This window comes from Urocitellus parryii, chromosome 9 (assembly GCF_045843805.1).
Source record: "Urocitellus parryii isolate mUroPar1 chromosome 9, mUroPar1.hap1, whole genome shotgun sequence".
NCBI classification, from domain to species: Eukaryota; Metazoa; Chordata; class Mammalia; order Rodentia; family Sciuridae; genus Urocitellus; species Urocitellus parryii.
Window position 1 is genome coordinate 82950665 of NC_135539.1, and position 23859 is coordinate 82974523.

Consider the following 23859-nt stretch of genomic DNA (forward strand, 5'->3'; position numbering starts at 1 on the left):
CTCACTTAAATATTTAGAATTGTAGTTCCTATGCATGTATTAAATAATAAAGTCAGAATTTTCATGTTTTTCAGCCAATCTGTTTTCTTCCCTTTTTTTCTGTAGTGTATGCATGGATTCAAATGATGATATGAAAGCTGTTTTACTAGCACAGGTTGAATCACAGGAAAATATTTTTCTCCCAAGCAAATGGCAGCATTTAGTACTCACCTACCTCCAGCAGCCTCAAGGGAAAAAGAATGTACATGGGAAAATCTCCACGTGGGTCTCTGGACAGAGGTATGAAGCGTTTTTTAAGAATACATATTAATCTCAGTCATAATTTTAATTAGTCTATTATAACTCTAGAAAGGGTTCAGAAAACTGAAAGTAAAATTTACTGTATATTAACATAAAAATTGTATTAGAGTTGGGTTTTTCTATTTATCCCTTTCATACAAAATAAATCTGCCATAGAATTAACAATTAAGGCTTAACACAGTGGGTCTGCTGTATGCATGGGTTCTGCTCTACAGATTCAACCAACCTCAGACTGAAAATGTTCAAGAAAAAGTTGTGTTTATAGTGAATATATACAAGTTTTTTTCTAATTATTCTCTTCACAATTCAGTATAACAATTATTTACAAAGCATCTATGTTGTATTAGCTTTGATAAATAATCTAGAGACGACTTAAAGTATACAGGAGGATATGGGTTATATGCAAATATGCCATTTTGTATGAGAGACTTGAGCATCCTCAGATTTTGATCTGCAGAGGTCCTGGGATGGAGGACAGCCCCCTGTGGATACTGATGGATGATTGTATTTGTATTTGGGGAGAATGCAGAAATTCTGGACATTTAGATATTTATGTACAATAAATATTATATCAAAGAATAGACTATAATTTTATTCCTCAAACCCATGTTTTAAAAAAAATTCACAAGGAATTATTTAAACAAATTGGCTAATAAAGCTAATACCTAAATTAAATTAGTCTCCTAAGAGAAATTACAATGAATAGAGAAAAATGTAAATGAAATTACAATGACTGTAAGAAAAAATGGCTTGAAGAGACTAAATTAAATAATGAAGGAACATGGTAAAGATATTTGAGAGGGTATACTGACTACCAAGCAGCCAAGTCTAGAGCTGAGCCCACAGTGTGTCCTTTAGCTAGGTGCTTATACACATCTTCTAATGCCCAGAGCAGGCTAGACCACAGAAATAGCATGCATCCTTAGCACAAATCAACCTGTTCATCCATTCATCACATTTATTGAACAATTACTGTGTGCCTGCCATTGCTGTAGGAGGCTGCAGGAGTTGATTACTTTTAGCTGTCAGGCTTCAATGATGGAGGAAGGCAGGGAGAAGGGGCTTATGAATGGCTCTAGGGTAGCTGGTCCACAGTGCCTGCCATAGGAAAGAACAGGTTTGGCAGTTAAATTAACAATTCAGCTTTGTTTTATTCAGTTAAGAAAATAACTAATTAAAGCCTAATATCCATATTCCAAATAAATGCTGTCTGGAAAGTTCTCAGTCTTCACACCTGCCTAAGCCTGAAATGGCAGCTGCAGCAATCAGTAAACTTGTTTGCAGAACATTGAGTCAAATTAGTTGGAGTTGGAGGTGGGGCTGTGAGTGGATGTCTCTTTCACCTCTTGGACTCTCTTATTTCTGGAACTCCTGACAAGGGTCAGCCATTGTATTAAGCACTTTATATAGAGTATCATTCTCCCCAAACACTATGAAGTTGGTGTATTTACTCTGTTTTACGTGAGTCAGCTGAAACCCAGAACAGGGTAAGGTAGCTGTCCAAAGTCATGGCACAGGCAAGGAGCAGAGCTGAGATTCGAACCCAAGCTCTGACCCTAACTGGAGCCCACGCTTTCAAACCCTGTACGGTAAAGCTGTGCAGCCATTTTCTGAATCAGGCTACCTGACAGATATGAAAACTAAGTATTAGACACATTTAGAGTGAGAGATTAGATTGTCATCACAGACAGTTCTAAAATTAGTATGATCACTTGATTCATTTTCTTTGTCCTCCCGCTTATTTCTACATTCCTTTGAAGAACATTTTTTTGTCATTTGGTACAAGTTAATGACTTACTTAGCAGAGCAGTGAGCATGTGAACAAGGGCAAAAATATTCTCATTCAGTGCTTTTGTCACTTTCTGAGCTATAGATTAAAATTCAGCAAAGTAGCAGGATACAAAGAATAACTTCTTAATAATACATAATAACAACTTAAAATGACTTATTAATATCTCATATAAGTTGCGATTTGATGAACAACACATAAATATGGTAGAAATATATAAAATAGTAGATAGTTATTGAATTTTTTTGCATTCATCTCGCAGTAGGTTTTCATTCACCCTTAAAAATTATATTATCATACTGTCACCAGGTGGCAGTAGTGTTTTAGTTACAAACATTTTTTTGTACCAAGGATTGTCTAGACTTAGCCTATTAAAATAGTCAGTTTTGTTTGTGAAATATGAAACATGAAAACAAAAGGAAAATTTTAAATAAATATATACAAGGTTGAATTTCTTAAAAGGACCTAACCATGTTAGTTTATTCTAAATCTTCATCTTATTCACAAATTTTATCTAGACTTTGTCTTAATAGTTTACCTTCATTATCTTAATAAGAATTTAAGACATGCCTAAAGTAGGGGTGGGGCTTGACACTCATCAGTTTCACTAGATGAAGAAGTCCTCCTAGCTTCCTTGCCTGTCTATGAGGAAAGTCTTGCTTTTCCTGTCCTTCATAAGCATCCCTGTAACCTTTATCCATGGAGAAAAAAGACTAGTCCAAAGTTCTATAATCCTAAGCATTTAAAAAAAATGTGGATAGCTTTGGCATTTCAGTGGTGAGACAAAGCAAAGCTTGGTGAAGTGACATTCTATTTCTGCTTAGTCTTCAGAGTCCTTTCAGAGGATATGAAATTTTAGGAATTGTTTACCAAAATAGTAGACTTCTTGGTAAAATTAGGGGAGGGATGGTTGGTTTGTTTCTGTAAACCAGGAAGGCACATATGCAGAAGTCCAACAGTGACAAAAACTTGGAGTGAATGGCTGGTCACACTCCCGTGACCTATTGTAGACTCTTCAGTCACCTTTCCTTTGTCTGCCTTTCTGTGGCGTGTGGATGGGCAGCACCTCTGACCCAAAGCAGAACCAGCATCCTCTCTTCCCATCACCAACCATCTATACTGAGCCAAGAAGCAGTATTCAAGAATGTCCCATCACTAAACAGTCATACTTTAAAATGCTTAGTTCTAGTACTCCCTGAAATCACTGTCTTGACTTTGTTTTCAATGCAGGAAGCCTGATGTCACTTTGGACTTTATGCTTCCAAGAAAAACAAGTTTGTCATCAGATAGCAATAAAACATTTTGCATGATTGGCCATGGCTTATCATCTCAAGAAGAGCTTTTGCAGTTGTCTGGAAAATGGGACCTGGGAAATTTGCTCCTCTTCAATGGTATATTTTCCCCTTGAAAGCATTTCCAAAATTTTCTTTCATTTAACAAATGTTAAACTAAGTACATTAACCCAGCTAAAATGTAGATCTCTGTTCCTTCACCTGTGTTTAATAAATAGTATATTCCCAAGATCCTATGATGTACTTTTGAAGGACTTAAACCTTTTCAAATGTGGATCTTACGACTGAAATACACATTAAGTACATCTCCCTCTATCCCACTCCAAACATTAAATCAGCATCATTTTACAGTACTGAAAAATGCAGTATTAGGACTAGTAAACGTAGAATGGTTCTCTCTCTCTTTTTTTTAATATTTATTTATTTATTAGTTATTGGCGGACACAACATCTTTGTTTGTATGTGGTGCTGGAGGATCTAACCCGGGCCGCATGCATGTCAGGCAAGCGCGCTACCACTTGAGCCACATCCCCAGCCCGGTTCTCTCTTTTATTTATAATTTTAATGTTTCCTGTCAATACTAAATTTGCCAGGGGGGGGGATATACAAGTTAAAAATATGTTATTAAACCTGGCATATAGTGGTATTCAGATAGTGCTTTTTGAAATATGGGAAGGAATAAAGACATCAATTCAAGTTTATTTTAAAATGGAATTTACAAAAATATAGTTTCCATTTATTAAAAACAAAAAGCAAAACAAAACCAAAAGCTTATTTTCTGATTGAAGGAGCATATAGATAGATGTAGTGAATAGTTGATAGAATCTGGCAAAAAGAACCCTTGTCCTCTTGTCCTCCTTGACAGATTCTGCTTCAGTTTTTAAGTGACTAACTGTATTTCTCTGCTACTCAGGAGCGAAGATTGGTTCACAAGAAGCCTTTTATCTATATGCCTGTGGACCCAATCATACATCCATAATGCCGTGTAAATACGGCAAGCCCATGAATGACTGCTCCAAGTATATTAATAAAGAAATTTTACGATGTGAACAAATCAGAGAACTTTTTATGACTAAAAAAGATGTGGATGTTGGTCTCCTAATTGTAAGTTTTAATTTTAGAAATTTAAACTTTAGAGTAAACTTTATATAGGTATATTTATTGAAATATATAATTACCATGCATTAGATTTCTAATTTTTCATTTTGTTCCTTAATATTTTCTTACAGTATTTCTTACAATATTTTATTTTTTTCCTGAAAAAATACTCAATACACTTTGTCACTCTGTCATAATTTCAGGTTTTAAATTTATGTCTATTTTTCCTTGGAATTATATTTCTGTAATAATTTTATCAGTTTATTTTATACCTAGTAAAATTTCAGGAAAAATGTTTGTGATACAGTGAAAATATAAGCCTTATATACTTTTTATAATAGTGCTCATTATATTTCCTTTTCATTCTTAACAAATACTAATGTTCATTTATACTATTAGTTTTAATTACATGTATCAGATTTTTGATATACTTGTTGGTGTATGTATCTGATGAAATGGTACTTAAATTGCCATGAATCATACATGACTAAAGCCCAGGATTCCCTCCGCTTGTATGAGAAGACACCAAGTATACATGATTTCCCTGGGCCTGGGCTGCGCAGCTGCTGCCACTGAGACCACCTCAAAGTTCATTCTGCATTTAAAACTTACGTTACTTTTTAAAGTAGTTCGAAAAAACTTGGCAGGGAGCTAGAAACTATTCAAAACTACCATATGAATGGGAGAAATATTGAAAGTTCTACTTAATTTTATTTAGTTGTGCTGACAGGCTGGAATTCTATTCTAACACAAAAATGTAGTTTAGAGTCACTTTTAAATTAATTATAGGCCCATGAGCTAAACTAAAGCCAAAATTTCAAATGATTTGACCAGGGTCTCCATTTTCCTAAGTGCTTAGGACAGTGCTTTGTTTATAATGAGTGTGGTCTAAGACTTAGCTGTTATTAGTAGTGATGGTAAGTATGATTTCATGCTTATTCTAAGCTGACCAAAGCTGGAATCCTTCTCAATCTCAATGTGTTTATATTTTCAGTCACAACTTAGTGACAGTGATTTCCCTTTGGGAAGCAGCCTTTCTTCTCATGTTCATCTTTATTCAGTGTAGTAGCCATTAAAAAAGCAAAACAAAACAACAACAAAAACAAAAACACAAAGATAAAGACTACCTGGGTGTCTTTCCACTTTGAAATATTTATTTGCCAGTTGATGACTTAACCTTTTAAACTTTGTTTTGTAATTAAAGGAAAATATTTGTGTTTCAGGAAAGTCTTTCCATTGTTTATACAACTTATTGTCCTGCTCAGTATACCATCTATGAGCCAGTGATCAGACTCAAAGGTCAGGTGAAAACCCAACTCTCTCAAAGACCCTTCAGTTCAAAAGAAGTCCAGAGCATCTTGCTAGATTCTCCTCAACTGAAAAACCTCCAGCCTACTGAGTGTAAAACGATTCAAGGCATTCTGCACGAGGTTGGCGGAGCTGGTATCTTTGTTTTTCTCTTTGCTAGGGTAAGACTCATGGATTATAGTTTTGTCTAAAAAGAATCTACTTCTTTATTATTGATTAAGAGTTCTTTATGAATTATTAAAAAAGCTACACCTAACCATACTAAGATAAAAATCTCATATTAAGGATGACATAAAGCTTTCTGCAACAGATGGTTAAGGTTTCTTCTTTTAGAAGTTTTCTGTTATCCACAAATGTAATTAGAACAATCAAATGTTAAATTATGAGATTTTAAATTGCCTTTGGAAAAGAATGCATACTACAGTAATGGTGTAAAGAAATATTTTTGGTACTAGAGATTGAACCCAGGGGCACTTAACCATTGAGCCATATCCCCATCCCTTTTTATATTTTATTTAGAGACAGGGGCTCGATAAGTTGCTGAGGCTGGCTTTGAACTTGCGATCCTGTTGCCTCAGCCTCCCCGAACCACTGAGATTACAGGCATGCACCACTGCACCTGGCAAGAAATGTAATTTTAAAAATTAGATTTGTGAAAGGTTATCCCTTAAATCTTCCCAATGCATAGAGAAAAAACTCCAAAGGTCAACAAATAAGTGAAAGAAAATTTTTAGTTTATTTGGGTTGGGAGTTTTTTTTTAAAAGAGAAGAAATACAAAAAATTTGATATGAAAGAATGTAGGTAATCACATGTATTAAATTTTTAGTTTCAACAGATTAGGAGAAAAATATATTCACCTCTTGTTTTTAGGTTGTTGAACTCAGTGACTGTGAAGAAACTCAGGCATTGGCACTGCGAGTCCTGCTCTACTTAGTTAAATTCAACCAACAGAGAGCTCATGAATTAGAAAATTGTAATGGGCTTTCTATGATTCATCAGGTGTTGATCAAGCAGAAATGCATTGTTGGCTTTCACATCTTGAAGGTATGACTTCTTAAAGTCAATTCCCATAGTTTCTATGAGTGATTCTCACCCTTCATTAGAGTCTTCCAGTAAGAATCTTGGGTTTCAGTGATTCCTGAGAAAAATGAAGGAAACTCATTATTGTATATTTAAGCAAACTCATGTACTCTTTTGGTTCTTTCCATCATTCAAGTAATTACATTTTTCATTTTATAAAGCATTTTAGACAAGTAAGAAAAAACTCAAAGAATTTTAGACTTGGCTGGACTGTAGATGTCCTTAGGCTGGCTCCTCATGCTGTGGACTGATGGTCTCCGTCCCACAGTTTTGGAAGAGATCACAGTTTATAGGAACCAGAGATGTACGTTTGTATCAGGCAGTGCTGCTGTAGTTAGTTTTAAAGGTATAAATGCCTAAGTCATTGTATATTTAAATACTCATCTATCTAAAAGCTGGATGGTAACATTGTGAAAGTATTTCTCTGTGAGTACTGGTATTAAGGCTGAAGTTGATTTCTCTGTCCTTGCTCCCAGCCCCACCTCTTTAAACTGTCAAGATCTATACATTTCTGACATAAATCCTTACTATTAATAGCAGATTGTTTCCACTTAAAAAATAAAAATAAGATGTGGATGGTTTTTGTGTCTGAAACTGAGTAATTGCTTACAAACAGTTGGAAGTTCAGGATTTTCTGTTTATTTGAGTTGCAACACAAAACAAAGACACTTTACGAAATGGTGAATTAGTAACTAATATTCCTTTTAATGTTAAGACTGCAGATTGAAAACTTAATATTTCTATTGATTGTTTGTCTAACCACTCATTAATGCATCTCATATTGGTGCTGGTTTTCCATAGACCCTTCTTGAAGGTTGCTGTGGGGAGGACATTATCCATATCAATGAGAATGGAGAGTTCAAGTTGGATATAGAGTCTAATGCTATAATCCAAGATGTTAAACTCTTAGAGGAGCTACTGCTTGACTGGAAGATATGGAATAAAGCAGAGGCATGTAAAAATATATACTTCTTTTTCATTTTTTATTGTGTTAGAATGCACATAACATAAAATTTATTTTTTAAACCATTTAAGTGTACAGTTCAGTAGTATCAAGCATATTCACAGAGTTGTGCAACATTACCACTGTCTTTCTCCATGATCCTTTCCATCTTGTAAAGCCACAGCTCTGCACCTGGTAAACAATAACCCCCCATTTCCCCTTCCACAGCCCTGCAGCCATCATTGTATTTGCTGCCTCTGTGGACTCGACTACTCCAAAGAGCTCATCTAAGTGGAATCATATAGTGTTTGTCTTTTATAATTAGCTCACTTCACTTAGCGCAATGTCTTCATAGGTTCATCCAGATGTCATAGGTTTAAATTTCCTCCTTTTCCAAAGTAGAGTAATATTCTATTGCATGTGTCTACCACATTTCACTTTCCATTCTCCATCCAGGGATATTTGCCTTGCTTCCAGATCTCAGCTATTATGAATATAGATAGATGTGTATACCCTCGAATATTCACCTAATCATTCTTCTAAACCACAGAATGAATTTACTACTTCAGTGTAATATTCATTGTAAGTGGAAATCTGGGATTATTTCCCATGCTGAGTTTTGAACAGCCATGGTAATACTCAGTTGGAGGGTCATGATCAGAACTTGGGCTGGCTTAGAATACTACAATCAGGCAGGAGCACATGGTGCATTTAGATCCCCTTTGGGACCTACATTTAGCATAAACTCCAAAAGACAGGATTCTAAGAGTCTGGGGAACCAGGTCCAAGAGACAGAAATGGATGTCCTTTTGAGCAGAGGAGCCACACTGGCCAGGATGCACAGTCTGAATCATGCCAAGGGCAAGACTTTGTCAGAAGCATGAAATAACGTAGAAAGACAGTAGGTCTAGGCGTAGCATCTCAACACCTGAAGTGGATGGGCTGGTTTTCACGGGACTCATCCAGGGAATGGGTACAGGGCTGTTTACTTTCTGCCTTGGCTTTCAGCAGTTGTAGTGGTATGGGGTCAGACAGGCTGCTCACTTCTAATATGGACTGTGCCTATTAAGTGTGGCAGGGTTTTAGAAGTTACTGGTGATATTATCTATTTTTATTTATTTATTTTTGTAGTTGTATATGGACAGCATACCTTTATTTTATTTGTTTATTTTTATGCAGTGCTAAGGATTAAACCCAGTGCCTCACACATGCTAGACAAGTGCTCTGCCATAGAATTATGGCCTCAACCCTACTGGTGATTTTTAAAAAACAATAGATTGTCTGTGATTAGTTGAAATATAAAAATATTATCAGCAAATGTAATTATTTGAAGAGCTATTCTAAGTATATACCTTTAGAATTTTTAAAAAATTGATTATTCCCACTGGATATGGTTTTGTGTGCCTGTAGTCCCAGTTACTTGGAATTGCAGGTTCAAGAACAGCCTCCACAACTTAGCAAGACTCTGTCAAAATAAAAAATAAAAAGACCTCGGAGTGTACCTCAGTGGTAGAGCACCCCTGAGTTCAATTTCCAGTACTAGAGAGAAAGAGAGAGAGAGATTATTCCCAAATTTGACTTGGCTTTCAGCAGTTGTAGTGGTATGGGGTCAGACAGGCTGCTCACTTCTAATATGGACTGTAATGAGTTGTGAAGCCAAAAAAATAAATAAATACAAAACTTTTCTAATCTATCATTAATAAAAATGAATTAGCTAAAAATTTCTAGAAAATAATTATTTTTCTACTCATTATATAGAAAATTTTTATAAAATTGTTGTTATATGAAGAGGAAGTCAGCCACAAACTTAAAAGTATTAAAAAGTAGTGCCAAGCAACTAACTCAACTACTGCTGTTTTTCGTATGTTGTGGTATTGATGATATTTATCAGTTTGTGTTCACTTTGTAATTTGTTGTGATTTCTCATTCTGAATAAAGATTTATTTTAAGATCTGAAAAATAGAAGATATGTGTTTCATGTTGCAGAGAAGGTAAACACGTAAAGGGATAGCATAAAAATTAATAAAAAATTAGATGAAAGGCTGTATAAGTATATAATAAAGAATATGCTCAACTGGAGATTGGAATATCTATCCTAACTAAATTTAGGCAGTTTATTTAGTATTTCAGAAGACCATGAAAATATGGGGTTGATTTAAATTTTTTATCACATTCAAAAGTGATAAAATACACATACACTTTGATGGATTTGAAATAAGGATTTCCTTCCTAAGTAGTTGTTTTTAACAAAATCTGGTTTTTGTGTTGGCCATTGAGTAGCAGGGGCACTGTTTCATTTTTGTACTCTTTGTCAGACCCAAGTCAAGTTTTCATACTGGGGCTGCCTTTCTTCTAGGTGTCTGTGTTTGGATTTCGGTTTGTCTTCTGAAGAGAGTGGCCTTGCTTAGAGTAGTACAGTTAAGTCTGACAGTTCCTTGGCTTTTCTGTTATTCATCACTGTCAGATAATGATAGGAGAAATAATAAGATCTGCAACCCAGGCCAGTTATTGTAACTTTTTGTCAATAGCATTATTGAAAGATCAATTAGAGGAATAAGATGAGGTGAAGATAATCTTTCAATTATTATCAGTGAGATCCTTTTTTTGTGCTATTCTGGATAATTTTATTGATTCAATATAGGAGGAACATTTTAAGGCACCTTCAAAGGATACTAACTACTCTTTGAAGATGCACAATCTTTAATAGCTCGGAGAATTCTATTATATTTCACATTGACCAAGATGCAAATTACTGTTGAGTTTTCTATGTTTTAAATAACACCACTTTTTGAAAAAATTATTTGAAAATAACTTTCCATCTTGTAAAGCCATATTGGTAATGTATGTTTCTTTAATCAGAATAAGTAATTCAAGATAATTTACCTTTTGAAAATATTTATTAATGCCATGAAAAGGGTAATGTACTAAAGCACTTAAAACAATATTGTATTCATCACAGGAATTTAGAAATGACCTGTTGACTACAAAGAATAATTGTAGGCAAATAAATTTTTAAGATTAACTTTTTTCAGGCGAATTTAATTTTTGGCATTAAACGTATGCACAGTGTTACTTTGTCGTTTTGGCAGTCTTCTCAAAAGCCTGTGGCAGTTTCTGAGCATCTGTGTGCTAACTGTGTGCGTTTGTTCTCTCAGCCTGGCGTGTGGGAGACTCTTCTCGCAGCTCTGGAAGCCCTCATCCGCGCAGAGCACCAGCATCAGTGGTTTAACACGCAGCAGTTGCTGAAAGCCCGGGCAGTGCACCACTTCCTGCTAACATGTCAGGTTCTGCAGGTACCCTCCTCTGCCTTGGCTCAGTGGCTCTCTGCACTTGTTTCTCTCTAATAACTCAACTCTGAGCATCAAATCTTAGTGGGATTTTTTTTCTCTTTTCTTCTTATTTATCTCTAGGCTCTTCTTTCAACTTTTGCCTCTTGATCTCACACTGTCATCTTTCCTAACTCAAATGACAAAAGAACAGCAACTACTAAGCTTCTGAGGGTTTTCTTTTTGTGTTGGGATAGAATGGTAATTTAATAGTCTCTCAAACTGTAGCAATAGCTGGTGAATCTTATTCTAGTATTCCTTAAATAGCAACTTACAACCATGTATTGTTTTAATAAGCATTGTTTGCTGAAGACCTGCTTTATATACTTGAATTAGCCTTGTGTCTAATATTGCAGAGAAAGAAAACCAATGACCTGTTGAGAAATAATAAGACCTGCAACCCAGGCCTATGTAAAAAAAAAAAAAAAAAAAATAGGTCAAAGGCTGTATAAATATACGATAAAGAATATGCTCCATGGAGACTGGAAGATCTATATTAACTAAATATTGGACACATATATTGAACTAACATGTATTGGACTAAATATTGAAAATATACCCACTGTGTTAAAAAGTCATACTAACTTCCTGAGTTACATTGTAGTGTCTGTGCTATGGCCTGGTTTCTAGTCAAATTCCTTTCTTTGCTTTTACAGATGCCCTTTTACCTGATTAGTTGGTATATTGGGCTATTTTCCAATTTTTTAAAGTGTCTGAGGCCTCTGTTAGAAGTTAGACAAGTGCAGACGTTCATGGGATTAGTGATTTTTCACGTTGGTAATGCCTGTGCTTCAGTGGCTCTGGGGCTTCTCGTTGTGGATGAGTGACATTCACCCTCTGTGACATCCTTACAAAGCTCTTGTCGTCTGATGGCCACAAACCTCCTCTTATGCCACTGAATCCAGATTTCATTCCCTTTACACAAGAGAGACTTCTCCCCACTTGAGGCATGTAATGTTCTCATTGCCGCAGAGGTATTGATTCCATTCTTGTCATCTGGCCAACTCCTACTTATTCTTCATGCTTCAACTTAAACCTTGCTTTCTGAGAGAAACCTGACCTGCTCTTTCCATCAAGATTAATCCCTTCCCCTATGCACTCTTACTCTCACTGTGTATACCAATGTGTAAGTTTACATTATTTATAAGATTATAAATGTTTATTTCCCTCTGTAGCCCTCCTGAGGGCAGGGATATGTTTTTTGTTGATCACTTCATAAGCCTAATACCTGGCACACAAAGTACCTAATAACTCTCTGTTAAATGGACAAATTCTGAAAAAGAGGCAAGAGCCCTTCTATGGGGAGCCACACTGAGTGACCACGCCTTCCCGTCCTGATGCACCAGGGGATCTGAAAGATCACTGTGGTCTGGCACAGTAGTGCCATGACTCGTGACTCTTATCTTTTCCTCACTCAGATAGCAAGGCCAGTCTTCTGAGTGGGGCATACCCCTGGGGTTGAGCTACACTCACCTGTTCCTTTGTAATCCTACCCCTTTGCCCTGTTTGGGATAGAATGTTCCATGGAAATGCCCTTTGTATGTCCACTTCTCTTGCTCTGCCTTTGGGTGGCCTTCCTAGATGTCAGTCAGCCTGCTGACAGCAGACATCACAGAGCTAGACTCAGCCCCTGAAACCTGACCCCTTGCCTTATTTGAATGGCTTCTCCCCAGTAAGAGGGTTTAGCCCTCTCTCTCTCTTTCCATGCACCCCTAAGGTCAGAGGAGCTGCTACAGGACCCAAAGAAAAGGTATCTCTGCCTCTGTGTGGTTATTTCATGCAGCTCAGTTTTCCTGGAGTGACACTAAGTGTGTTACTTGTGGAATGTGACACCCTTCAATGCCTTTCTTGGCCCCTGTGGAAATTAGATTATTGTCTTCAGAAATACAAGACAGTGGAATGGGGGTGTGGCTTAGTGGTAGTGCACTTGCCTACACCCTATGCTCTGGGTTGTTTCCCCAACACTAAACACAAAACCAAAAACAATACAGTACAGTGATCTCTCAGGACCCTTGCTTACTGAATGTTTTATGCATCCTATATATATAAATTTTCTTCTAGATCTATTTCTGTTTATATCCAGTTTGAAATTATTAGACAATTTGCAATGAATTTAAATGAAAATGTGAGATTCTTATTCATCTTTTAACTTAGAGGCTTCAATCTATATATTTTTATTTCCATATTATTTATAAAAATGATAGAAAAATCAAGGAACCAATTCCTTTTCCTGAAAAGTGTGTATTTCTTTACCCCCTTTATTTAAAGAGCCCATTTATCAAATTAACAGCTGTTTATTAAGCATAGCTTTTCATTGGGTATTATGGAAAGTTTTTAAAGAAATGAAGTTAGTCTTTGCCTTTAAGGAGTCTGAACCTCTGTGGTATTTCAGGAAGATTAGCAAATGGGTAACACATTGGATATGAGGAAGTTTGATCAGTTTGAGAACAGTGTGGAGAGCCTGATCTAAGGCACTAAGAGTGGGAGTAAAAAAGTAGGGAGCAAATATGAAAGAGGTTAATGAATACGACTTGCTTCTAATAAAATGGGAGCTTCAGGAGTCACACGTGACATAAAATTTCAACCTGGGATAATAAAAGACATTATCAAAAAAAAAAAATGGTGGTGACTGTGAAGCAGTGGGAATAGATGGGGGCACCATGGGATGACAGCTGAGGTGAGAAATGGTAGGAGGCTGAGGTGATGGGCACCTTGGGATGGATGGCTGAGGTGAGAGGTCATAGGAGGCTTAGGTGTGCTTCTTCGGAAGCATCCATCCTCAAGATATGAAACCGGAAAAATCAGCTGTAGGAAGAGGTGTAGAAAGGGTAGCTGAAGAAGAAGAGAAGAATCAGGAAACTCAGAAAAGCAAAAGCCATGGGCAAGAGGAGGGAAGAACATACACATAAGGTGGTACCTGGAGCCCAGTGATGGAGAAAGTTCAGAGAAAATGTTGGCCGAAATGGGCTATGACCTTGAACATTCTTAATGCCTTGTAAGATATCAGTACAATGGAAAAGACAAGAATCAGATTTCAGGGACTTCAGGCAGTATGTGAGGTGGATCATGGGAGGCAGTAAGAGCAAGCTATTATTTAAGTCTAGCAGCAAGAGCAAAGAGAAAAACAGAATTACAAAAGATTGATTTAAGGGATTTTAAAAAAATGAAATAGAATACCAGACTATTTTTTAATAAGTGGAGCAAGCAAGTTTGAAGAAACTTGGGCTGGAATGGCTTAGGAAAGAACACCTGATAATGCAACCAGGAGAGTTGGGGAGGTGCAAGAGGTGCTGTTGAGAAGAAAGGCAGATGGTGTGGCAGAAATAGCTTTGAACTGGAAGTCAGATGAATTTTCCTGTCTTAGTCTGGCCACTCTACAGTTGGGAGATATTGACACAGGGGTTTTGTGTTTGCTTTTGTAGACTCAGTGTTCTCTCACATCTGTAGTTGTCTCAAAATTAAAATCTACCTTTTAAATACTCTAATTCAGCAGTGCTTAAGAGTCAAAGAGGAATAGATGTAGAGACATGTATTTGGACATAGGGAGAAGGAAGATGAAGAAGTTTACCTCCCAAACTATTGACCTAGAAGCCTACTGCTGCCCATTAGGAAAGTGGAATTGGAGGACATAAAGTTGTATCAGTTTCTACTTTAGTAATTACTTGACATTCTATCAAGTCTCACTGTTCCAAGCAGTATATGATGCAGTAGGGGGTTAGAAGCCTGAGTTAAATTATAGTTGCACTATTTATATATTTTCTATAGCACTTAAGCTAGTCACATAACTTCTTTTTTAGCCTCTTATTCTAGAAATAAGAAAGAAAACCCCTTTAGAGCCATTGTGAGAAAGAGCTGTGTAAATCAATATGGTACATGTTTTCCCTATGGATTTCATAGAAGCAGTATAATAGAAGAGGAAGTCATAGTCATAGCAATAGTCACAGTAATGATGGTATTGACATTTATAGTTTTGTGCACACAAAAAATTTCATATTTTAGAGCATTTTGGATTTTCAGATTATGGATGTTCAATTGTAAAGAGTATGCAAGGTTACAACAACAACAAAAAAACCTCTAAGATTTGAGGCATGTCTGATCTCACTTGGATGTGTGAGTTTACTATGTGTGAGGCATTGTTCTAAGAGTCTGTGTGCTTGTTCCTTGTAAGAACTCTGTGAAGTAGCATTAGCGTTTTTCCCATATTATCGACAGAGAAGTGGAAGAGTGGAAGTATTGAAAAGCACACCTGAGATGACGCTGCCAGGGAATGAAGGAGCCGGAGTGTAAGCCTAGGCGTTGGGCTTTGGAGTCCATGCCCACAGTGCTGTGATGTGACTTTCCTCAGTCTATTAAGATATGTGGGATAAATTGCTACTGGCTTTAATGAACTTTTAATAACAAGATTACTAGACTTAAAAAATAGCAACTCAACATAGTGGTAAATAAGGTCTGATTAGAGTAGTAAACTAGCCGAATTCTCTTAAAAAGAATATTGTATTTAAATGAAAAATGTTTTTTAACTGTTCTCTTTAAATCTAAAGAGAATTTGATTTTTATTTTTTCAGGAACACAAAGAGGGGCAGCTTACATCCATGCCCCGAGAGGTTTGTAGATCATTTGTGAAAATTATTGCAGAAGTCCTTGGATCTCCTCCAGATTTGGAATTATTGACGATTATCTTCAATTTCCTTTTAGCAGTTCACCCTCCTACTAATACTTATGTTTGTCACAACCCCACAAACTTCTACTTCTCTTTGCATATAGGTAGGTATGACATTTTTGTTCAATCTTCTATCCCATTGGCCCACTTGATCCACATTTGTTTGATATTTGTTGAATGGCCTATCTGAGCTAGAAACTGCTCTAATTACTTACTGGGGTAGAAACAGGACACCGGGTTATGGAATGAACCTGACTGATCTCTGCCTTCAGGGAGCCTGAGTACCTAGGAGAAAGGAAACACTCAGATGATAGTGTGTATTAGAAACAAAAGTAAAGCTAATGAGACTTCAAAGGAGAAAGAGTTTAATTAGACCATTATATACAGAGAGTATTTAATAGATTACACAATTATCTGTTGTGGGCATTGAAGAATTTAGGTAGAATTTGATAGGTAGTTTGGAGAATTAGCACTTCAAGCAAAGAGAGTAACTTGAAGAGAGGAAAATAGAAAAAATAGAGATTTTTCTTAACTATGTATATAGGATCTATAAAGGACAAATGAGAAATAATACCATATTAAGGCATTTATTTATTTGTTTTCCCCAAGGTCATGTTAAATGAGTCCTTTAATGAAAGGCTAGAGATTTTGAACTTATATTCTAGTTAGAGATCATTGAAAAAGGGTTTTTTTAAATTTTATTTTGCTTTGCTCATTTACTTGTTTGTTTTTGAACAGAGATGTGATGTAAGCAAATTATTGTAGGATTTAGGAGTAGGAAACTAGGAGCAGTAAGTCCAATTAAGTAATCTGTAGGAGTATGAAATAACAGAATATAGGCATAGTAGCAGTAGAACTGGAAAAGAGGGATAAAAGGAGAACTGAGAAGATTAGGATGGGATGAATGGGGTGTTAGGGTAGAAGATAATGGCTTTGGTTTTATAAAGCATGTTGCATTTGAGGTGCTCTGTAAGAATAGTGTAGCAGGCAACTAGAAAGAAAGGTTATAGCATGGGGGAGATTACCATGAGCTACCTGTGCCAAAGTGAGTTTCAACTCAGAATAGATGAGATCACTGAAGAGCAATGTAGAAAGAGAAGGAAAGAGGGAGCCAAGGTAGGACACTGGTAATATCACTATTTAGAGGTTACAACGGGAAAGAGGAATCAGTCTAAGAGAAGATGGAATGATAAGTTTTTAAAGAACTAGGGCAGAGAAGTATTGTAAGAAAGCAAGCAGGAGTGAACCTACGAAAAACCTAGGTGGTAGTTTAGAATGGAAAACCAGCTATACAACAGCCTTTTTAAGAAGTCTAATAAATGAATAAATGAGCAACACTAAAAATCCAAATGAAATTAGGTAGTATGACTTTGTATTAAGTTCAGCACATTAGAGGGTAAGTACTGTGCAGAATCCTGAGAGCAGAATAGTTGCAAAGTTGAGTAAAATATGTTTCCCTCCCCTCCAAGATCTTCGGCCTAGTAGAGGGGAGAGAGGTGGAAGTAGGTAATTATACCATATCATGTGGAAAGCACAGAGATGTGGAAGTTAGCGTTTTGGTTTTCTGGTAGCAGAGAGCCTGCTTAGGGCTGAGGGGACAGAGGTTTCCTGGAGGAGGTGATACCTGCTCTGAGTCTTAAAGGTAGGTAGGAGTCCAAGGAAAGGGCCTTCAGGCAGAGGAAATGGCTTGAGCAAGAGCTGTGAGAAATTGGTGCTGCTGAAATGGAAGAAGCAAGCCTGGCGAGAGGTCTGTGGACAGATCATGGAGATGCTTGTGGACAATAAGCTCGGAAAGGGGGCAAGAGAAAGACAACAGGAGATTTTAAGCAGAAAGATTGACATTTTTGGATAGAAAATTCTGATGGCCGTGAAGATTTAAAAGTGACAAGATGTCATCAGGATGCAATTTAGAAATCCCTGACAGCAATCCAGATAAGAGATGATACAGCACTCTGGTAGGGAGGGAACAAGTTGAGGGAACCAGAAATAAAGTCAGAATCGCTTGGTGACTGTCTTGGCTCAGAAGAAGCAAAACTGGTGGCCCAAGTGGCTTCAGGCTCCCCATGGGGAATGAACTGGTGCTGTTGTCAAACTAATCAGAGCACAGAATTGGAAGGGTGGCTTTAGGCAGAAAGATGGTCCAGTTCAGACTTGTTGCATTTGTGGTGCACTGAAGAAATCAAGCACTTGAATTTAAAGTATGAACCTCAGAAGGCAGATTGATCTGGAAGGAAAAAAGCAAAGTGAATGTGGCCAGCAACAATAACAACAAAATCTGTAATGATAAGTCACACAGTGTGAGTCCTCACAGGTCAGGTATACACTAGGATAAAGTATACCACATTTTTCTCTTTGAATATCTATTTGAAATTTGTATTTAATTATTTGCTTTTAAGGTTATGTTTTTGTTTTACCCCTTTTTAATATTTTGCTGTCTCAATTTTATTTTTTAATCATAGATGGCAAGATCTTTCAAGAGAAAGTGCAGTCAATCATGTACTTGAGGCATTCTAATAGTGGAGGGAGATCCCTTGCTAGCCCTGGATTTGTGGTAATAAGCCCATCTGGTTTTACTGCTTCACCACCTGAAGGTAAAAATAGCAATAATGAAAGTATACCCCTACCTATTTTAGTTCTAGACTAAAATAAATGGAATATTAAACTTAAGCATAATATATTTAAAGAACCCATTTTTACTACTTTCTGGTATCTATAATTAACAATCTAATAAGAGCTATCTAACACAAGTTCCCTGGAGAACAGATTGAGTGGCTGAGGTTCACACTTTCTTGCTCTGACATTGTCTGTCCTCTATTATCACAGTCATTTATCCTTCATTAAGCCTTTGATTTATTTTCCCATTTTCTTCAAAATCCTGGTTTCTTTGTTTTACGCTCTCCTTCCTACCTGAGCAGCTTCACTGGTAGATGGATGGCCATCCAGTACTCCAGCCTCACACTCTTGTCCCATTTGTCATGGACATGATCATCAGCAAGGCCTCCAAGCACACCTGAGACAGAGTTACACTGTTTATTCTACATTTATGATCAATTTTTCAATCATGGGCATCATTCTGCAACATTTTCAAATGCAGTCACACCTCCATCTTTCCAGGTCTTTTGAGCAGACTCTTTGGCAGCTTTGGCCCCTAGCCAATAGAGAAACAGAATCCTCTGGGGATTCACAGGAAAATGACAGAGAAGATGCCTCCAACCTTTCTAATCCACTCTCTGATCATAACATCCTCTCTTTCTGATTTTCTTAGGGTTAATTTTTCAGATTTTGAGATGGGGTCTCACTATACTACCCATACTAATGTTGAACTTAGGATCCTCCTGCTTCAGCCTCCCGAATAGCTGAATCACCATGCCCAGCTTTTCTGGTTTCTTTACCACAGTCCCAAGGTTTTTTTTGCCTCTGCTTTCCCTATCCAGCCAAAATCCCATTAGCCTATAACTTCAGCAATTTTCTTGACATCATCTTCAGTTTCCTTGTCCCTTGGCCTGTTGGTGTTCTTTTTAAAAAGTATTTATTTATTATTTTAGTTATAGTTGCACACAATACCTTTATTTATTTATTTTTATAGGGCCTCGCATGTGCTAGGCGAGCACCTAACCACTGAGCCACAGCCCCAGCCCTGTTGGTTTTCCTGACCTGACCAACCTCACACTGCTGAAGACTGTACCAGGGCTTTTAATGTTGCCCTATAATTTTTCTGTTTGTTCAGAATCACTTCCTTCTTGTGTTTCTATAGTAAATGTATTCAAGTCTTTATGTCAACAGTACTTTTTAGTCTTCCAAATGACTCCTTTTTAAAAAAACATTAGTTGCAGATGGACATGATACATTTATTTATTTATTTATTTATTTATTTATTTATTTATTTAAATGGCTGTTTAATAACAATAAAATTGCCATTTATTGAGCACTTATTATATGCCAGACACTATGCTATAGGTCTTTCTTAATCCTAAAAGCAACCTACAATGTAGATATTCTGAACTCTCATTTGTGTTTGCAAAAACACTGCTCATATGGTACAATTGAGTGATCTAACTGAGGCCACTGAACTAACAGAACTAACATTTGAATCCAGTTATCTCTAGTTGCAAAGCATCGGGTCTTTTCACCATATCCATGTGTCTGCTGGCCTGAATAAATTGTTTCACTTCATTCATTTCATTTCAGCAGAACCACTAATCCTAATGATTTTAAATCATGTGGTCAATATTGCATTTTGTTAAAGAAATAGGAAAAGGCATATGTTCTTGAAAGATTTTAATGAAATGTGGTTAAAAGAAAAATAATTCTGGCATTTAAGCATTTTAAGCATTAGTTGCTGGGAAAATTAACCTAAATAGATTCTTTAACAGTAGGTAGGTGGGCCTTCACCATGACTGAGACTTATAGTGCACAGAAAAGTGGTCCCTCTTAGCAGCTTTTTAAGTAGTATTTTTCTGTTGCTCTTCCTAGGAGATAGTTCTTCCACTGTTATTCTACAGCCGATGGCTGCCCACTTGCTGCGTTCCAGAAGCCTGCCAGCATTTCCTACCTGTCCACAAGTGCAGCCACTAAAACTGACTGGAAGTTTGGGTTGTAGTATTGACAAGTTACGAAACATTGTAGATATGTATGTTGCTGCCCAGCCAGAGACACAGAACCCTTTGGGGGAGTTCAGTATGCTGAAAACAGGCAAAGAGGATGCACTCATCAGTAGCTGCGAGTCTGCCAAAACTGTCTGTGAAGTGGATGCTGCTTTCACAGCCCAAAACTCTGCCAGTGTTGTCCCAAAAGGAACACTGGGATCTCCTGTGGTCAGATTAGATCACAAAGACCTAGGAGCAGAACCCCGGTCAGATGATGAAAGCCCTGGGGATGAGTCCTGCCCACGCCGACCAGACAACCTGAAGGGACTGGCCTCCTTCCAGCGAAGCCACAGCACCATTGCAAGTCTTGGGCTAGCTTTCCCTTCACAGAATGGATCTGCATCTGTGGGCCGGTGGCCAAGTCTCGTTGATAGGAACACCGAGGACTGGGAAAACTTCGCCTTTTCTCTTGGTTACGAGCCAAACTTCAGCTGTGCTGCAAGTGCTCACAGGTACTCACATATTTTTTGTGCATCCCTGCCTCTTTAAATATTCTTTGAAGAATGTCTACACTTCTAGAAATGTCTTCATTATGCCACTTCTGATATTACATTATGTTGATACCAAATGAAAAGTGCCTTTCTTCTCATTTTAATATTAGGTAGTATTGAGTTCCACATTCAACAAAAGGCTTAACTAGCTCTCAAAGAAAAATATCTCTTGTGGCTTATTTTATTTTTTGGAATTATTAGGGAAAAACCCCTTAGTTCATGGGAACAATCAGATTGATTCTTGTTCCCACTGGCATCTCAAGTAGTACTACCCAGTGGGATCTTCTGTGATGATGTAAATGTCTTCTCTGCGCCGGAGAGTACCACAGACGCCACTTGAAACATGCCTGTTGAAACGTGGCCAATGCCACTGAGAACTGAATTTTAAATTTAATTTAAAATAAGTAGCACAGTCACTCCAGTACTAAGCATCATAAACACAGAATAGAATAGTGTTTAGTGTACTATATTCCTAAAAATACCAGTGATAAAAAGTGATGGCAAGTGTGTTAATCACAGTTAAATTTGGAAACATTTCCTAATCCTTATGAAATTTGTTTTACATGTTAAAATTACCACTCAGCATAGTTCTTAGGGTAATCATCATGTGGTGTTACCCTTACCCTGTGTTACACTTTTTGGTCTTTATTTTAGTGTAACTGAAGACTGTTTGGAACCTGTATGCTGTGGACTGTATGAACTCTTAAGTGGCGTTCTTCTCATCCTGCCTGATATGATGCTTGAGGATGTGATGGACAAGATCATTCAAGCAGATACACTTTTAGTCCTCGTTAACCACCCTTTGCCAGCTATACAACAAAGAGTTATTAAAGTAAGCGCAAACACTACATGAATGCTGTTTTAATTCAGAAAATAAACATATGTATATTTAAAAACTTGAATATTTATGTAAAGCTTTATTTTATATTTAGGAATAATGAACTAATGTAGTTTTTATTATATTTTGTGTGTATCATCCAGTTTTAAGTTATCCATATATTTATTCATTCCAATGTTTTTTAAATCTACCAAGAAATTCATACATCTAAACATTTAGTAAATCTATGTCACAAAAATTCACAAGGTAAGTGTGGTTCACTGAGATCTCGCCTACATAGGCAGAACATCAGAGTTTAGACGCTACCTCAGGTGTCAGCTCAGATGTCATCTTCTCAAAAGAACTTCCCTGATCACCTTATCAAAATTACTTCCTTCTAGCACTATTCTTTATTTTTTCTATCAAACCATCATATTTATGTCTTATATTTATCTTTCACTTATTCTGTGGACTTATGTTTTAATCTCTCACATGAAAATAAACTCTTCATATCTCGTGTCTGGTATATAAGAGTTGTCCAAAATGGATTGTCAAATGAATAAATATTTAATATGAATGGCTTCGAGTAGAAAGCAACCAAGTGGCTGGAGTGGTCTTTTAAAGATTCTCATTCTCTTTAGTTTGTCTGGATGTAGAGATTGTATAATCACTTGCAGTTCCACCTAGTATTCACTGTGCTTCCATTTCACATGCAGAGAGCACTGAGCTGCACGCAGAGCACTGGTTGCTCTGTGGGGTACAGAGGGGAGTAACTTGAGCCCCTACATTCAAAGAGTTTGTGGTCCCATGAAGAAGAGGGTCACAAACCCAAACACATAAAACGCAAGGGGCCATGCTGCATGCTGCAGTGGCAGCACTGATAAAGAAGAATGCGAGCAGAGGGGGAGCAAATAATTCTGATGCAGACACAGGGAAGGATTTGTGGGGGGAAACAACTGGATAGTATACTGTCAACTTAGGAAGCTTTTTAAATAAGGCAATAAAAATATATGTTTGAGGAATGGTAGTCTATCACCACTGTGAGGGAGGGACTGAAAAATAGGGAGAGGTGGACATGCTCCCTTCGAAGGCTAGCATAGTAGTCAGGGGAGAGACCACTGGTCCCAGAGGCTCACTTGGAAGTCCAGGGGAATTCAGGAGTTTCCAGCCTGGAGTAATGAAGTCAAAGGACCAACAGATTTGAGAGACTTGCTAAGGTGGAAGAGAGAAAGATACCTTCATAATTTCAGGTGGGGAGAAAAGCCCAAAGTAAGTTCACCTTGAAATCTATGGGATGGAGCTAAGATCCATCTAAGTTCAGAACCATGAAAGGAAAGTAAGTTGTATACACGTTGTCTTTAAAAAAGTAAGGGTGGAAAATCAGGCCTGTGTTCAGGATAAATAGCCTGTCAAGTAGTCTAGAAATAGAGCTCTAAGCAAATAGATGTAGATTCACAGGGAGAGCCTCGTGCACTGATTTTATTTCCTTCAGAATTAAGCACATGTATTCATTCCACTTAAATTCCACCAAGGCTGCCAGTCTGCTGAAATGGCTGGTTTTTCATCACAGCAGTGTTTAAAAGTCTCTGAGAGAGTCACTCCTAGCGTTCCACAGTCAGAGACAAAGTTCCTCTTACTATAGAGGGAGTCTTTCATTGAGCTTTCTGTGTTCTTCTATATTTCTGAATAACTTATACAATAACTTATAAATACAAGTGTGATATACTGACTTGTATGTATTATATATGTATTATATCAAATTTAATGTATGATCTAAATTGTCATGAATTTTTTCTTTAGCTCTTACATGCATATTTTAATAGAGCATCTAAGGAACAAAAAGATAAATTTCTGAAGAATCGTGGCTTTTCCTTGTTAGCCAACCAGTTGTATCTGCATCGAGGGACTCAGGAATTGTTAGAATGCTTCATTGAAATGTTCTTTGGTCGACATATTGGCCTTGATGAAGAGTAAGTGGGTTCTTCCACCATAATTGTTTCTTTTTTTAATCTTAACTGTCAAATTTAGTAAGTGCACTCTTAAAATCATTTGTCAACTTTAGAAAAAAATCTAGTCATTTTCCAGGTAAATCAATTTATTATTTTGCA

The 23859-nt window shown here is 37.0% G+C and overlaps 1 protein-coding gene across 1 annotated transcript in view; it reads left to right on the forward strand.

Annotated features, from left to right (window-relative positions):
- Lyst (lysosomal trafficking regulator) overlaps positions 1-23859 on the forward strand; it is a 157074-nt gene that overhangs the window by 54902 nt on the left and 78313 nt on the right. Inside the window, exons 14-25 of the mRNA XM_026413069.2 lie at positions 106-279; positions 3320-3480; positions 4295-4485; positions 5703-5948; positions 6659-6832; positions 7670-7819; positions 10967-11104; positions 15703-15901; positions 18257-18388; positions 20271-20895; positions 21589-21766; positions 23552-23721. Coding sequence (XP_026268854.2) covers positions 106-279; positions 3320-3480; positions 4295-4485; positions 5703-5948; positions 6659-6832; positions 7670-7819; positions 10967-11104; positions 15703-15901; positions 18257-18388; positions 20271-20895; positions 21589-21766; positions 23552-23721 — 2538 coding nt within the window. The remainder of the gene's footprint in view (positions 1-105; positions 280-3319; positions 3481-4294; positions 4486-5702; positions 5949-6658; positions 6833-7669; positions 7820-10966; positions 11105-15702; positions 15902-18256; positions 18389-20270; positions 20896-21588; positions 21767-23551; positions 23722-23859) is intronic.